General features: G+C 32.2%; 1 protein-coding gene across 1 annotated transcript in view; it reads left to right on the top strand.

Annotated features, from left to right (window-relative positions):
- LOC110019260 (glutamine--tRNA ligase) overlaps positions 1–17,514 on the top strand; it is a 36,113-nt gene that overhangs the window by 5,829 nt on the left and 12,770 nt on the right. Inside the window, exons 3-15 of the mRNA XM_020716872.1 lie at positions 9,390–9,440; positions 9,523–9,594; positions 10,342–10,441; positions 12,551–12,646; positions 13,424–13,485; positions 13,569–13,664; positions 13,730–13,822; positions 15,238–15,390; positions 15,480–15,535; positions 16,401–16,491; positions 16,567–16,653; positions 16,989–17,186; positions 17,270–17,368. Coding sequence (XP_020572531.1) covers positions 9,390–9,440; positions 9,523–9,594; positions 10,342–10,441; positions 12,551–12,646; positions 13,424–13,485; positions 13,569–13,664; positions 13,730–13,822; positions 15,238–15,390; positions 15,480–15,535; positions 16,401–16,491; positions 16,567–16,653; positions 16,989–17,186; positions 17,270–17,368 — 1,254 coding nt within the window. The remainder of the gene's footprint in view (positions 1–9,389; positions 9,441–9,522; positions 9,595–10,341; positions 10,442–12,550; positions 12,647–13,423; positions 13,486–13,568; positions 13,665–13,729; positions 13,823–15,237; positions 15,391–15,479; positions 15,536–16,400; positions 16,492–16,566; positions 16,654–16,988; positions 17,187–17,269; positions 17,369–17,514) is intronic.

The following is a 17,514-nucleotide window of genomic DNA, read 5'->3' as shown; positions in this document are numbered from 1 at the left end:
CAAACGCAGACACGGCGTTTTGAACGTTTTGAAAACGCCGGACGCAGAGAATAAGCTGCGTCAAACGGTGCCTAAGTTTGGCTTTTAATTGAGTTTGGCTGGGATATAGGAAATTAGTTTATCGCACTCAAATTTTTTATTCAGTGAAGGTAAATATGGTTGTACTTCTAAATGAGCCATGTAGTTGTTCATTTGTTCGAATACGTTGAATTGTTCGAAAGATGAAGAACTCCCATGAATAAACACAAATGAATTCATCGGAGTTGATTTTTGATTTGTTAGAAAACTGAGGCAGGATGATCATGGCTATCAGATGCCTTCCGTCTTAGATTTGGGTCATTTACATACACAACGCACAATTCTTATGTATGTACATATCTCACACCTAAATTTTCAGATTTACACACTTAGTGCTCAAATATTTAATATTACATAAAAAATAGTATTATTACCATTTTTTAAAAAAGACTTTTTCGTGCATATGTTTAAAGTGCTATGTATGTAAATATCTGAGTTTAGGTGTGAGATATGTAAATACATAAGAATTGTGTGCTACGTATGTATGTGTCTTTTTTTTTTTCAGAATGCTTTAATTTCTTCATGATATGTAACAAGGACATTTTATTTCCTTCAATATTAGTTGTGTTATATTTCATGCAGTTTTCCATTTTCATGAACCTATATGAATGGTTTTGATGTTGTATTTGAATCATGGAACATAAATATTGAATTGAATTCTGTTTTTTCTTAAATATCATTTTTCTAACTTCTCTTTTCATAGTGGAAATCTCCTGCTTCTATCTTTGCCTTTTCATCATCTTTTCTGGTTCCACATCAACTTTCACCAATTAGTATCGAAGCTTTTGATATACTTGGCTCGTCAGTTTGGTGATATTTCCATATCAACTTTCACCATGTCCTTTGTTGTAATCTAGATCTCATTCGACAACCTTCAATGAATAGCTCAAACAAGTTTTCTTGTGTATTATTGCATCCTTGCTCCACTTAGGGTCCATTTGGGGCCACGGTTTTCTCGCGGTGCGGAAAGCGGCTGCGGATCCCCGCCTTTTGGTTCGGCGTCCCGAGCACGACGGGACGCCATTTTGGCGGAACGCGGGCAGCGGATGGAACCCTGCGGTCCGCGTTCGAGCGATGGATTATTACACGCCTTACCCTTCGTCGTTCCTTTGTCGCTTCTGTTCAATGTCAAATCCCTCACAATTGACAATGAGATTGTGGAGTTCGACGAGCTCGTGGTGACCACCATCAACCTCAAAAGACTAAAAATTTCAATTTTAATTTTACATCTACTTTCTTCATCGGATCGAAGCCGCTGACGCCAAATTTCGACCGACATTCTTCTCTTCTTCATAATTAAGCAATTGGAGTTCAGCGGAGGGGTGATACTTGGGGAGAATGAAGATGAGTTCTCTGGGGATGACAAAGGGCATCCTGGAGATCGCCAAATTCACATTATTCTCCTTGTCGCTCCTGTATCTCTCTCTCTTTCTCTCTTAGGGCATAGTTCTCTCGCGTTTATTACTCAACACGTTTGCTTGTTAACAATCTCATGGAAGAGCTAGTTCTGGCTTTTTCTTCAATCTCAACTCTCGCGTATACACAAGTCTCCAAAGGTTGGGCATGCATTTATAGATTAATTTGGTTATTATAATTATCTCCTGCATCTGTTTCTTTGTTGGTAAATTGTAGGGGCTGCTTAATTCCTTGCTTCTTTTGAAAGTTTGGTTTTGCCTTTTTGTCGTTATCTGACATGGCTAATGTTTAAGAAAATAAACTAATGTTTATAAATATGAAGTTGGCCTTATGTAAAAAATATAAATAAAAATTTGTGAAAAGTACTGAAGTGATAGAGAATAGTAGTTCGATTGCTTTAAACTATATGTTGCACACAGGGATGTATGCATAGTGTAGATAGAATTGGTTATGCAAGGATAGTGGTCCCAATATAGGATAGTGAAGAGGAAAGCATGTTGTTAAGAATAGAGGAGATAAGCTTGGTGGTTTTAACCAACTTAAGTGCATCATGTGTAATAGTTCCCCTCAAATTATAATTCGGGCCTTGAATTGTTAATTTGGTTTTGAGATCACGGAATCATGAGGTTGGTAGTGCTTTGGTCAAAATTTTGGCGATTTGATCTTGTGTGGCAATGTGATTCACTGAGATTGTCTTCATGGAGTTCTGGCCGAAGAAAGTTGGAGTTGATTCCTTGAGATAAGGCTTCTCTCTGATTCTAGGGGTCTTGGCAATGTAATGCTTTGACTTTTGAGACATGGCTTCTCTCCGGTGAGATATTTTAGTGGTTTTAAGTGTAACTAGTAAGTCGAGGAGCAGTATGAATTTCTGCAACAAACAGGGGCAAAATGGTCATTGTAACTAGTAGGTTGAGGAACAGTATGAATTTATGCTTATGAAGTATCAAATATGTCGTTGTCATAGTTCTATTTTAAACAACTTTACTAAACATAGAATGATTATTTTTTCAGAAGCAGCTGCCCCGCAGTTATTTTCACATAGCTGTAACAAACAGTTCGTCAGCTTCCCCGCAGCAACTTTCTGGGCCAGCACAATTGCAGCTGAAAAGCTATGAAGCTGCAGCTACCCCAAACAGACCCTTAGTCTGCTTAATTGTTTGGTTTGCATTAAACTATACACTTAGCTGGCAATGCAAACCCACCACCTCATAAAGTCTAGGGGTGCTTGCGCCATTGCGGACAATCATCAACACATTATTAGTTGTCACCACTCACACAACTCTTATGAAAATTTCTATGGTTCAACCACTTGCACTATGGCCACCTACCATTTGGTAGACCTTTCTCGCGACCTTTGCCTCAACCAATGTATTCAATGTAAAATTTTCTACTCTCCATTGCCTTCACTTTCCAAACCTAACTCTAATGACCATCATTGCTTTGTCTCATCACGTTATTGAAGGGGAAATAATGATGATATGAGAGTATATTTTTCATGTAAGAGATTCCCAGCAAGATATAAGAAATGATGCCCAATAAGATATGGCCAAAAAGTTTTATCTCATCCCTTATAAAGCATTCGTAGGAATTTATTTCATCAAATTGAATTTAAAATGAATAAAACAATTAGGATCAATCAGTCTCCCAATGATACTCATTCCCTAAGGTTAATTAAACTTGATGATAACTTGAAGTGATACTCAGGATATATGAAATGTGCTTGTATTTTGGCTTGATTGGATTAACATTATCAACAATCTATGTTTTATTGACTTTTTTAAAAATATTACAATTCATGATTCAAGACAATTAGCTCACAAAATAAACTGTGAATCATTGTAATTAAATCAGCCAATTATTCATAAAGTAGAAGACCCATGCGATAAAAATCACCAAATCTCACTAAAGAGTCAGGGGTATGAAATGGCTCAAAAAAGGGTGACAAGTGATGACCAATATTCCAAAAAAATGTTGTAAATTCCTAGTTTAGATTTTATAAATTTGCCATTACGTATTATAAAGCTAGAAGTCACTTTGTCTTTAATATACTTGACTCGATCCAACCACAATTTCTCTCTTTCAACGATCATGGATTGTTTTGTTCTACGATAAGCTTGCGATCTCAAGTCAAGGAAAGAAAATTAAAATTCTTAGGGTGACATATTTTAGGTGATGAATATCAATAATATGCATGACTTACGATTTATAGGGATATAAATATTGCATATAAAAAGGGATATAAATTAAGCCAATTGTATGTTGTTAGAGCTAATTAGTTGGGCTTTTAATCTACTATGGGTTAGGTTAATTATTCGGCTTATAATCTAGTGGATTAGAACAACCGCTACTCAACATGGTAGACAAACATCTAGGCCCATTAATTAAAACTGTGCCTGAAAGTGAAAGCTCGATCATAAGGAACAAGTAGTTTATTTGTCATTAATTGAGTGACTTAATTTAATGCATATGACTGACTATGCTATGAATTTGAATTAGATGGGGGTTTGATTGCTAATAAGCTCAATTCTATGTCTCATTTAAGAGGTACACCAAGAACAAATTTCAACTAGGAAAGATTTTATCAAATCTTTGGTAGCCCATTCCATTTTCTTTGGTAGCCCATTCCATTTGATTGATTTTGAGACAAATCAATCTAATCAGTGAAGACAAAAAGCAGGCGACTTGTAAACTATATATATAATAAAATATAGGTAGAATGATGTTTGGGCTGAAATTATAAAAGCAAAAAGGAAAGTGAAGCCCTCGCTGCCACCCGATCAGTGCCGTAGGAAGGAAAGCCGAAGGAAGCTGCTGCTAGCCCATTGGTGAAGCTGGAGCGTGTGAAGGCATGTTGGATGCGGTAATTTGTTTTTTGCTTCCCCAACTAACTCTAGTATGATTTTGGTGCTAAATCATACTTAGAGAAGCTGGAGCGTGTGAGGTTGTCTCATTATGATTTTGGTGCTAAATTCCGTTGCTTTACTAGCTGAATTTTTCACATAAAAAAAATACTAATATTTCATTTTTTTAATGAAATATAGATTGAATATTAGGTGTTAGATGTGTAAAGACATATGAATTGAGTGGTATGTATGTCAATCTTTCTCTCTCCCTCTCTATATATGCATCAATCCATCCATAGAATTGTGTGGAATGTATGTAAACGTCTCATATGTATGTTAAGGCGAGAGAGCAGCTTGGATGGCTTTTGGGTTTGAGGGTTCAAAGAAGGATCTGAGCTTTTGTTTCTCCTTTTTCTTATACGTAATGAGCTCTTAAAATGAATAACTCCTTGTAAATTTTGATAGAATGATAATGATAATTGCTAAACTGCTGATAATATTATCTATCTTGCAAAATGAGATTTTCTTGAGTTCTGATTTTTATTTTGTACCTCCTATAATTGTAAGAAATGATATTCTTTGCCACTCTGATAAGAATTAAGAATTTTTTTTCTTATATATGGAGAGGTTCTCCCTTTCCATATATGCAAATCAGTTGTTTTCAAACCGCAAGAACCAAACGACTTAACAACTTATTCAGTTTAGGGGTTGAATGATCATTTATCCACAAATAACTGCAAATCAGCTGCTTTCTAAATGCTCAAACCAAACAACTAGATGACTTATCCAGATCAGCTGTTGATCAACAGCTTATCAGGATAAACTATCTGAATAAGCTGGATAACCTACAGTTGCCCCAAACAGAACCTATAGCTCAGTCTGATTGCTAAACGGCTAAAGTATTATTGACGTATCACAACACTAGTGTGTGCAAAAATCTCAGTGTTGTACAAGCTTACTTATATGACTATAGTGGGCTACCAAACTAACTTGCCTCAAAGAATCCAATTAAACTAAGCTTTGCAACCATAATATTGGATTTTTAAACTTAATTTTGAAAAGAGATTTTGATGAGGTTGAATTAGGCTTGAGAATAAATAAATATTTATATAATTTTTATAAAAATAGGATCTAAAAGATTTTAAAATTGTTTGCTTTATAGGTGGCCTATAATAGTTGAATTATTTTTTAAAATTAATTAAGTTGACATGACCTAGGTTATTTTTAATGCTTGAACAACAATAGAAGGTCATATTATGCTAGGATGATTCTCACTATTAAATAAACTGTTACCCAATAATGATAACTAACCTGTCATAGTCACAGTCCATATTCTAAAACTAAACGGGTTGGCTTACCTATTTAATATGCATTGACTATTTTCATGTGCATGCAAATGCAACAATAAAAGGAGAGATAACTGGTACCATTAATCACCAAGGTTAATATTTTAAGCATTTGTATGTGTCTATGGGCCTTCAACATCTGAAATTTTTATGTTTTGAACATTCAAAAAGATAACGGATTGTTATTGTATATGACTAATTCCTAAAAACGCTATATTAGCAAAAGCACTAAGTTAAGAATAGTAAGGTCAAAAGTATATGACCTTCCTAGGAATAATACTTATCCAAAAAAGCACTAAGAATAGTAAGGTCAAAACTGTATGACTTTCCTAGGAATATGACTTGTCCAAAAAAGCACTATATTAGCAAAAGCACCAAGTTAAGAATAGTAAGGTCAAAAGTGTATGACCTTCCTAGGGATATGACTTATCCAAAAAAGCTCGGCTAAAACAATGAAAAGTCTGATCAAATGAGCATGTTCAAATTAGAGAATGGCTTGGCCAAAGGATGTATGACCAAAATAGATAAAGTCCTATAGCCAAAAGAGTATGGCTAGATCATGATAGTAATGACAAGAAAGCATGACGATGTTGGGAGTACTCTCGGTTTAAAAGGAATGGCCAAATCTAAGATGTGTCATAGTCAAAGGGGCATGATTAGGATAGTAGATAGTACAGTCAAAAGGGGACGACTCTAAGGTTAGACTCAATCAATAGGGAAGGACTAATTCAAATTGGAGTCCATCCAGAAGAGCTTGGTTAGGCTATTGAATAAATTTTATTTCATGTTGTAACTTAGAGTGAATTTATGCTGATAATGCAGGTGGTGCAATAACATAGATAAGATTGATCTCTAGAAAAGTCTCTATCATGGTACATATGAAGTCAGTTGGAGCTAGAAGGATATAGGGTCAACTATCTATAGCTTGTCCTAAGATTTATAAGCTTCGATTGGCTAACCCACCAATGTTGGTTAGCTTACCAATCTCTTTAGAGAGTGTAGTGTAGGGTTTGATTCATGTTAATCAAGATCTATTACAAGTCATAAGTTTCGATCGAAATTATGCAGAGAGGCTAAGGTGTAGTGCAACGTCTCTTTAATCTTAGACTTATGTTTAAATGCACGTGTAGGATGTCAAATGCATGTGGCCAATAAGCACATTATATTGAAAGATTGGTTAACCTAGATTGAACTTATTTAACCTAGTCTGACCAGGACATTACACAAACATGTGCACAATATTTTAGACTAAACTTTGTTGCGAGCAAATTAAATCAAATTAAATGAAATTTGATTTTTAAATATTTAAATTCATTAAAATAATTTTAAAAAAATATAAGAAATTTATGAAATATGAAATATTTGAAATGCCCAAACATTCAAGTTGCCTATAGGGGGTGTAAAAGAGCCGAACACGAGCGAGCTCAGGCTCAGCTCGTGTTCGGCTTGTTTATATTTTGAGCTCAAAAAGTGTGTTCGATAATGCCCCGGCTATCTATTTTTTGTCCGGTCCCGAGGAAACCACTGTCCTATGTTGCATGGACAAAAACACGGGGAAACGGATAAGGCATGAAACAGACAAGTAATAAATTTATTACTGAAAATATAGGGCACAAACACGCGTCCAATATGTAAGTATACATGTATATATGTATGTATGTATGTGTATATATATATGTATGTATGTATGTATGTATATATGAAATGAGCCCAACAAGAACAAACAAATTTTTGATCGTCGAACACGAGTGTCTTAACGAGCTGTTCGCGAACAACGAGCCGTTTTGATAGCCCTAGTTGCCTAGTAATCCTTGAACTTGAAGGTTGATGTTTGAGATTGAAGTTTGATGTTTTGAAAATAGACATGTTGAAAAGTCAAACTCAAAGTGTATGTTAAAGTCAAAGGTCAACTTTTAATTTTCTTAATTTATTGAATTTTAAAAAATTAAGGGAATGGGGTCAATCCATGATCAATATGGGTTAGCTAATTCACCAAGTAACTTCAATCAATTCAAAATGCATTTCCAGATATTTATATTAATTTTGGGGTTCATTTGATAATTTTTACAATTAACACTAAAATTTATGAAATATCTCAAATGAATTAAAAAAAAATATTTTGGTACATATTGTTTATCCCGTGACTTTGAAATGTTCAAATAATGCCATTTGTATACTTTTTAAAAGTTAAAATAGTGGTACTGTTGATATGATATGAAACGTTCTGAAGGTATAAATTTAAAAAGTAAAGTTTAAGTGTTGGATATGTAAATATATTGGAATTATATGGTATGTATGTAAATGCTCTGATTTTTTTTTGGCTCGAGTGATTGATGCAGGGAAATCATTCTCATAAAATGCTTTTCAATTTGATCTTATAAACATATTCCATTTAATTTCAACTTGTTTTAATTACTTCATAATATGCAATGACACTTTATTTTATTTCTCTCCATATAAATTGTATTGCTTTTGTGTAGACATTTTAAGTTATGGGCATATATTAGGGATTCCAGTATCGTCATTTTGCTTGAATGTCAATCTCTACATCTCTCTATTGTTTCCTTCCTCTCTATCTCTCTCTTCTTTCTTTTCTTCTTCCCATTCTTTTATCCTTCTATCTCCATTTCTTTTTTTTCTTCTTCCCATTCTTTTATCCTTCTATCTCCATTTCTTTTTCTTCTTCTTCTTCTCTATTTTTTTCTCTTGTAACTCTCCCTATTCAATTTTCACCAACAACCAACAAGTTTCTTGGAAAACAAGTTCATTTATTATTATTATTATTTTGAAGTAAATGGCTTTTGTTTTCACATTTTCTTCAGTTTTTGTTAGTGGAGAGATTTGCTTATTTACATCTCTCTTAGAGAAAAGTGTTAAAATGGTAACCAAACTCTTCGTAGAGGTTCGTTTTAGTGCCTGAGTCTATTAATAAGTCAATTTAGTCCCCATACTGTTTTATTAGGAGCTAAAATAATCCTCCCTTGGAACCATTTCAGCCCATATTAAAATAGTTTGGGGAGCGTTTTAGCACTTTTGTAAATTGTGGGGCTAGAATGATCCTATGTAAATATTTAGGGGACTATTTTGGCACTTTACTCTTATCTACATAAATTTTGTTCAAAGTAACCATACATGATCCCACTTTTATAGACTGACACTTTATTCCGGTTCGCCTTTTTCACTAGAACTAGCACTAGATTTCAATATTTTGATTCAAACTAATAGTTTATGATCTAAATATTCATAAAGAAAGTTCTAAATTTATATTAGCTTTATACCTGAATAAATTGCATATTCATGGATCAAAGTAAAACGAACTTTATCAACATTTATCATTGTTTATTGCATTGGTTATTTTTTGTTGCACGGATTAATAAATGGGGCATTTATATATATAGAACACAATTCTTATGTATTTACATATCTCACACCATAATATCACATGAGAAATAGTACTATTTCCATTTTTAAAATGTGAAATATAGCTTTTTCATGTACAGGTTTAAAGCACCAAAGTGATATGTATGTAAATATGGAGTTTTAGGTTTGAGAATTGTAAATACAGAAGAATTGTATGTTGCGAATGTTAATTCCTTATATAAAATTAAAATCTTTTGCTTCGTTTAAGAAGAGCATTTATTGGTTGTTCTTTATTTACCAATCTCTGTAGTTTCTTATTTTATTATAATCTCAAAAACTTTTGCAGGCATGTGTTGTTGATGGATGTAGCAAGGCTGTCGGAAATCTTTTGTACACGGTAGCTTGTTTAGTTGTGAAGCTGAATATTTGATATAAGCTGCTTTAGAAGTTTACGAATTTTGTTTTTTTCCCTTATATAGGTTGCGACGAAGTTCCCTCCAAATGCACTAAAACATCGGCCAACTTTACTTGAATATATTGTTACATTAAAGGTTTTCTTCTTCTTCATTTATGAGTTATTGAACTTCATTGAAAACATAGTAAAAACAAAAATAAAAATCATTGAAAACATAATTTTTTATAAAATAAATAGTATCTCATGTAATCTTTTGTAATAGTTAGGGCATGTTTGGAACCATTTTTTTATTTTTTCCATTTGTTTTAAAAGTTTGTTTGTTTAGTGCGTTTTTTGTGTGTTTTAATTAATTTATTTTAAAGATGGCACCTAAAATAACTGTTATGTTTTTGAGTGTTTTTAGAAAGAACTATATCTTATTCGAACATGCTAAACATGTTTTTTGTTTCTTAAATAAAACACAAAACAAAATAAAATAAAACTATAACTAAAAATTAGAAAGCAAAGGTGATCCCAAACGGTGTCTTAGGACTGTTTGGGATCACTTTCATTTTTTGTTTATTTTGTGTTTTTACTTGAAATAAACCTATTTGGTTTGTTATATTTGTTTTAAAAATAGTAAAAAAAAATAATTTTTAGATGTTTTGGGTATTTTTCAAAACATATTTTTTTGACAAAAAAAACATGCAAAAAAAAAGTACTGAACAAACTTGTTTTTGAAATAAAAGAAAAGAGCGAAAATAAAAGAGTGATCCCAAACAAGCACTTAGTATATGAGAACATTCAATGGTGATCATCATGGAAAAATGTTAAGCGAGTTAAAATGGTTTTTAGAGGGCATTCAAGTGTTCAATTTCTTATATATTTTCAAAATTTTTTGCAGATAAAATCCTCTGCCCAACTAGATGCAGCCTTTACATTTCTTGTGAATGTTGGGCCTGATAATTATCAATTGAAAGACTTTGAAGAAGCCTGCGGTGTAGGTATGTGATCTGATACAAATATGAGCATTAAGATTCATTTTCATGGTGCTTATCAAGCGTGTTGGATTAACTTCCATATTTGTTATCAGGCATGCACCAAATTAGTTTTGGTATTAGGCTTCGGCTTATATTGAACTTAACTTTGCTTGAATTAGATTTCTTCTTTTTTTTGGATGGGGGGTATTTATGTAGGTACCACTCAATTCCTATGTATTTGCATATTTATCATCTAACTTTGCTTTTTTGCATTTATACCACCCAAATCTTTCATATCACATAAAAAATGTCATCATTTTAACTCTTAAAATATGAAATACACATTTTCATGCACATGTAAGGTGGTATATATATGTAAAAATTGAAGTTTAAATTTTAGATATGTAAATATACAAGAATTAAGTGGTATGCATATAAGCATTCCTTTTTTTATTTCCCCCTCAGATTCCTGGCGTTTCGTTTTTTTTTTAAAGCTTGAGTAGATTTGGCTTTCATTCTTTAGGAGGCACCTATATAGTTTTGAGTAACACGAAGTAATTGTTTAGTTTGTTGCAAGTTGATTTACTCTGAATTTACAAGTTATATTTTACATGTTTATTCTTTTATAAAATGTTGAAGATTATTGTGACGCCTTTTAGCATTATCTATTATGATAGTTTGGTATCTTTTGTCTTGTTAATGTCTATGATTCTATTTTTGAGTATATAACGACCTTCTTATCTGTGGTTGACTCATAATGTCCAGTTTCCATTGATTTTTTTTTTACTTTGGTTTTTGGGAAAGAACTTTTTTTTTCTAATTATTTGCCCGTTCTGATTTAGTATGAAGATGTGTTGTGTTTTTGTTAGTTGATTTATTAGAACTGACCATCACGTGTCTTTCTTAGATTATTTATGAATAATAGTTATTTTATTGATAGTTTCCTTAATAAAGGACTTATCTTTTATAAAACAAGATTGATTAAAGTTTACTTTAAAGCTTGTGAACAAAATCAATTAAAGTTCAATTTATATTAAATTAAATTAAATTTTTAAGTCATAGTACATAAAACATGATAAAAAATTATTTCTTAGGTTGTCTTTTATTTTATGTATTTATATGCTTATTTTAGTTATTATATAGTAGATCGTTTATTTTAAAGCTCGTTTATTTTAAAGCTCGTTTATTTTAAAGCTCGTTTGTTTTTGTAAATTCAAAAAATAATTCATTTATATGCTCGATAAAACTCATTTGATTAGAAAATAAATAGATTAATTATATTACACATTAGTTTAATTTTTTCGACAAGTTTCATTTGGTTAGAAATTAAATACCTTGATAACAATAATTTTACTTTTCTCAGTAAATGTCATTTGGATATAAAATTAAATAGCACGATAATACTGCTCGTTAGTCTGCATGATAATGACTATTATCATCATATGAAATGAATATGAACCAAACTCAAACTTTCATGTTGGCAGATGAACTATAAGCTTGAATATAAAGACATAAGCTCTACCATCACTTTTTCATTTTTATTTACTTTTTAAAATTTGGGATCAGATTTTTGTATATTTGTCTTTCTCGGACAGGTTTTTTGAAAAATTATATACGAAGAATCTGTTGGGCCAATGTAGCATATGTCTGTTTCCTTCAACGTGTTATTGTGAACATTTAATTTTATTTTTTTTAAGATATTATGCAATTAACTTCCTCTCCTCATTAAGGTACCTTGCTTATTTAAACCAGCAATTCCCAGAATTTCTGCCCTTTAATTGCTACAATTTCAGTTTACTACTTGCAACTGGGAGTACTTCTGAGGCAAATTTTTTCTTAAATACTGCTTTCTTGATATTTACCAAGCTGTTTAGTGGTTTTCATGGACGTTGTAATTCCTAAAGTTATAGTTTGATGCTCCGTTTATGCTACAATGAAACATTATAATTTATTTTTTTAGTATCACAGCATTTTGCATACTGTTTTTAAAAATTTCAATTACAAAAGTTTTTTTTTGACCCGTGTACATTTTTTATCTGATGCGAGTGATTGGCTTGATTTTTTATTTAATATATGTCATATTTTTAAATTACAATTCATGTGAATAGTAAGGAAAATTTCTGTGATTTGCAGGGGTTGAGATCTCCTTGGAAGAAGTTAAATCTGCAATTAATGCAGTGTTGGACGAAAATATGGATGCTATCTTGGACCAACGTTATCGTATAAATGGTTAATGTTTTTCTATTACGTGCTCGCCATTTTTTGAGATGAATAGTGCCATATTGTAATCCATATTTGTATGCTTAAGTAATGTTGTGTGAACACATTCATGCATAAGTACTTATGCTATCATAGAAAAACATAAGGAATATTTACATACATATCATTTAATTCCTACGTATTTACATCTCTAACAGCTAAACTTCAATTTTTACAGACATGCCACTGTACCTATGCATGAAATGGTGTATTTCACTTTTAAAAGTTAAAATGGTGGTATTTTTGCAATGATATGAAAAATTTGTGTGACATAAATGTAAAAAAGCAAAGTTTATGTGTTCGATATGTAAATATATAGGAATTGGGTGGTATATGTATGTAAATGCCCCAACATAGAAACATAAGTTCACGCTGATGATAAATGGTGCAATTTTTCGTTTAAATTTTTTTCGCCCTCCATCCATTTATATGTTTCTGTGTGAATTCCATTGAAACGAATAAAGTGCCAACATAGTCCCCTGGCTGTTTACAATGCTATTTAAGTTGGGGATTTCACCCTATATTTATAAAGTTTGAGGATTAAATTGACACTTTTATAAACTCTAGAACTAAAATAATCTGTAAAGAGGTAGGGGACTATTTTGGCACTTTTCTTGCATTAAAAATATCCATTTTCCTTATGTGGTTTCTGTGCTTCTTTCACAAGACTTTCAGTTTAATTTATTTTCTATGCAGTTTAGCCCAATATTCCCCAATTATGCTAATTTTATCCATTTGTTCCACCAGTTGGCAACCTATGTGGACAAGTTAGGAAGAAACAGCCTTGGGGTGATGCTAAGATTGTCAAGGTAAATAGTTATTTATGCTTTAATAATGTTAGTAGCCGTTACTGTTTCTTAGAATTTTTTTATCATCACAAATTATGTGACAGGAAGTAATTGATGCGAGACTTAATGAGATACTCGGCGAGAAGACAGCAGATGATGACATAAAGCCATTGAAAAAGAAGAAGGAAAAGCCTGTAAAGGTTTGTTGGTTGGTTTCCACGTTGTAATTATTGGTTTTTATGTTAACAATTTTTTTTATTTACAGGATCAACCTGGTAATGCTGGTACTGCTGTCCCACTGCCTGAAGAGGAGTTAAACCCTTTTTTGATATTTCCTCAACCCGAGGAGAACTCAAAGGTACTGGTTTAGATACTTGTTTATTGATTTGTGGTTTGTATTCTTTCGATTATTGATATTTTTATGAAGTTTTTATGATGGCATCTTAGTTTTTAAGGGATTTTATGGTTTAGGATCATAATTTGTGTGCCATGAAATTGGAGTATTGATGATTATCTTCTTTATAATCCTTTTGTAACTGTAGATGACTTTTTTTTTGTATAATTTCAATTTAGTGCATTGAAAGGTCAACCTTTTTTTTTCTTTGGTTGATCTCTCGAGGACATTAATCTTTAGCATAATTCCAAGGCAAATTATTAGTTATGTTGTATTTTTTATGGAGGTTTAAATGAGCTGAATTTGAGCAAGACCAATGCTTGTTCATGTTCGCCTCGTTCGAACTTTTTTTTGTATGAAATGAACTCATGTTCGAAATAGCTCATGAATATCATATTCGTGTTTGGCTCGATTCTTTTTTTTTTTGTTTCAGCTCTGGCTCTGCTCGAATGATTGAAAAAATAATAAAATATTTTTTTTTCAAAATACATTATAAAAAATCAATATAATAATTTTATAATAATATTATTTATTTAATAATTGAATTAATTCCGGCTCAACCGAATAAAAGTTTGTTTGCGTTATGCTCTTTATAAGTCGAGCTCAAATGTACTATTTGTGTTCTGCTCGCTTGCTTTACGATTAAATTGAACATGAACTATCTAGCAAGTTGAACACGAGCTATTCACGAATTTCTAGCATTTTTGACAAGTCTAATTTTTGAGTGTTCTAGGAATTCAATACCTTTAAGCCCCCACTTTTCCCAACTCCTTTTTTGTAACTTGTGTAGGAATACAGCTAAAGATTAAAAACAAACTCAATTAATTTGTTTTTCGTCCAATATTTTCATATATAATAGACTGTTCCGTCAGCATTAAGTAATCTTTCTGCCGTGCTTCTACTTCCTCCACCATCCACACCTTCATCTACACAATATTTTCAAGCATGCTACCGAATTTTTATAAGGATATTTACGTAAATAGCACTGAATTTACATATCTCACTCCTAAACTTTCCTATCTATACACATATTGCTCAAATCCTTAATATCACACGAAAAATAATACTATTTCCACTTTTTAAAAGTGAAATACAAAATTTTCATGCATGGGTTTCAATCACCAAAGTGCTATGTATTTAAATCTAAAAGTTAAAGTGTGAGATATGTAAATACATAAGAATTGTGTGCTAATGTAAATTTCCCATTTTCTTAAACTGCAGTTGGTGAAGACACTTTTATTTTTTATGGAATTCTCTTTTGTTTCCAATCATATATTCTATATGGCAGAAATCCAGCTTTTAATTTCATGCATTTATGATGAGAAATCAATTCATGTTATGAAGAAGCTATACACATATACCCTATGCAAAAATCTTAGGTTCATACGGAGATATTCTTTAGCAACGGGGAAATATGGAGAGCTCACAATCCGAAGGAAATGTTGGAGAAGCACCTGAAGATAACTGGGGGAAAAGTTTTTACTCGTTTTCCTCCCGAACCAAATGGATATCTTCACATTGGCCATGCCAAGGTATTAGAGATTGCTGTATTAAATATCAATATTATGTTGTACTTTTGTGATAGATTGTATATGTCTCTTATTTTGTTTCATTATTACAGGCCATGTTTATTAACTTTGGTTTAGCTGCAGAGAGAAATGGGTTGTGTTATTTGCGGTAAGCGTTACACATATTCTTACATTTTGATCTTATCATTTGATCAATATTATGCTGTACTTATTAATTTCTTACATAGGGTTTTTAATTGTATATCGTAGTTCTATTATAATTCTTGTGCTCTACTTTAGAACTTCATAAATTCTATTATAATTTAAATTAATAATATGTATGTTATTATTGAGTTTAATATCAAGCATTTAACAAATTAATTGTTGGTAATAAACAAGCTTATTCGTGAATGTAAATAAACTGGGGTTATATTCAAGCTTGGTTCATTTAGCCTTTAAATTTTAAAAGCACTCAAACTTGTTCCATTACTAACTTGAACAACACTTCTAAATACGTTAACAATGGTCACACACAATGCCATAAAATGATGACAACTTGAGGCGCCAAACAATCTGTTACTTTATACTCTTTCTCATATAATAGCTTTAGAATCCAGTTCTGTTGAAATGATTTTAATTTGTTGATTCAGTCGTGTTAATTCAACGAGTAGAACAATTTATGCAAACTAAAAATCATAATACAAGTTTTAGCTGCAGTCCTTTTGTTTATTTTAACTATGCTAGCCAATTTTTTTGGAGTAATGCAAAATTGTCCCAACTCTTTACATGGGGCCATTTTAGTCCCATATTCTATAAAAATGTAAAATTAGTCCTCAAACCTTTTTAAATTGGAGCCATATTAAAAGAGTCCGGAGATTAAATTACCACTTCCAGATACTTTGGGGCTAAAATGATCTACTGCAAAGAGTCAGAGGACTATTTTGACACTTATCTTTTCTGTTATTAAGGAAAAATCTTATTGTTGCTGACTAAGTACCGCTTGTTATTATTTCATAATAATTTTTTTGTTGCAGGTTTGATGATACCAATCCTGAAGCTGAAAAGAAGGAATATATTGACCATATCCAGGAAATAGTTCAGTGGATGGGCTGGCAGCCATTCAAGGTTTACTGCTTGATATTGTTTGAAACCATTATTGATTCTGGTTCGGGGAGAACTCACTTTTTCGCATTTTATCAGGTCACATATTCCAGTGATTACTTTCAAGAACTATATGATCTTGCCGTTGTGCTCATAAAGAAAGGTCTAGCATATGTTGATCACCAGGTTTGTGTAATTATGGTTCAATCTGATCAATAATGAATGCATAAGAAACCCCTCAATGAAGGATAGGCGTATTATGAGCGCAAAATGTCAAAACAGTCCCTTGCTTGTTTCTATGAGGCAATTTTAGTGCCAAAGTATATAAAACTGTCAATTTAGTCTTCAAACTCTTTAAACTGGGGCTAAAATAAAACTTTATGAGGACTATGTCAGCCTATATTAAATGAGTATGAGGATGAGTTAGTGCTTTTATAAACTTCGGGACTAAAACGACACCTTGCAAAGAGTCGCGATATTATTTTGACACTTTTCTTGGCATGTTTTCTTCTGTTGTTCAGACCCCGGAAGAGGTTAAGGAGTTTAGGGAGAAGAAATTAAACAGTCCTTGGAGGGATCGGCCTATTTCCGAATCATTAAAACTTTTTGATGACATGAGAAGGGGTTTGATCGAGGAGGGAAAGGCAACTCTTCGAATGAAACAAGACATGCAGAGTGAAAATAAGAATATGTATGATCTAATAGCATACCGAATAAAGGTAATTTTTCTACCCAAAGTTTAACTAGCTAATTTTTCTATCCCATTTTTGTTAATATTTTATTTTTTTGTGATGAAATTCAGTTCATTCCTCATCCACATGCTGGTGACAAGTGGTGTATCTATCCTAGTTATGATTATACTCACTGCATAGTGGACTCTCTTGAGAACATTACACATTCTGTAAGTGTTCTTGCATAGTCTGTTCTAATGCGCAGCATTCTGTGCCTGAATGCGTACATTATAGGAAGATTTACATATTTACATATGTACCAGCTGAACATCAATTTTTACATACGTGCCACCTAACCTATGCATGAATAGGTGTA

The sequence above is a fragment of the Phalaenopsis equestris genome, unplaced genomic scaffold (assembly GCF_001263595.1).
Source record: "Phalaenopsis equestris unplaced genomic scaffold, ASM126359v1 Scaffold000054, whole genome shotgun sequence".
NCBI classification, from domain to species: Eukaryota; Viridiplantae; Streptophyta; class Magnoliopsida; order Asparagales; family Orchidaceae; genus Phalaenopsis; species Phalaenopsis equestris.
The sequence above is the reverse complement of the archived record's forward strand: the minus strand, read 5'-3'. Positions and strand labels throughout refer to the sequence as shown.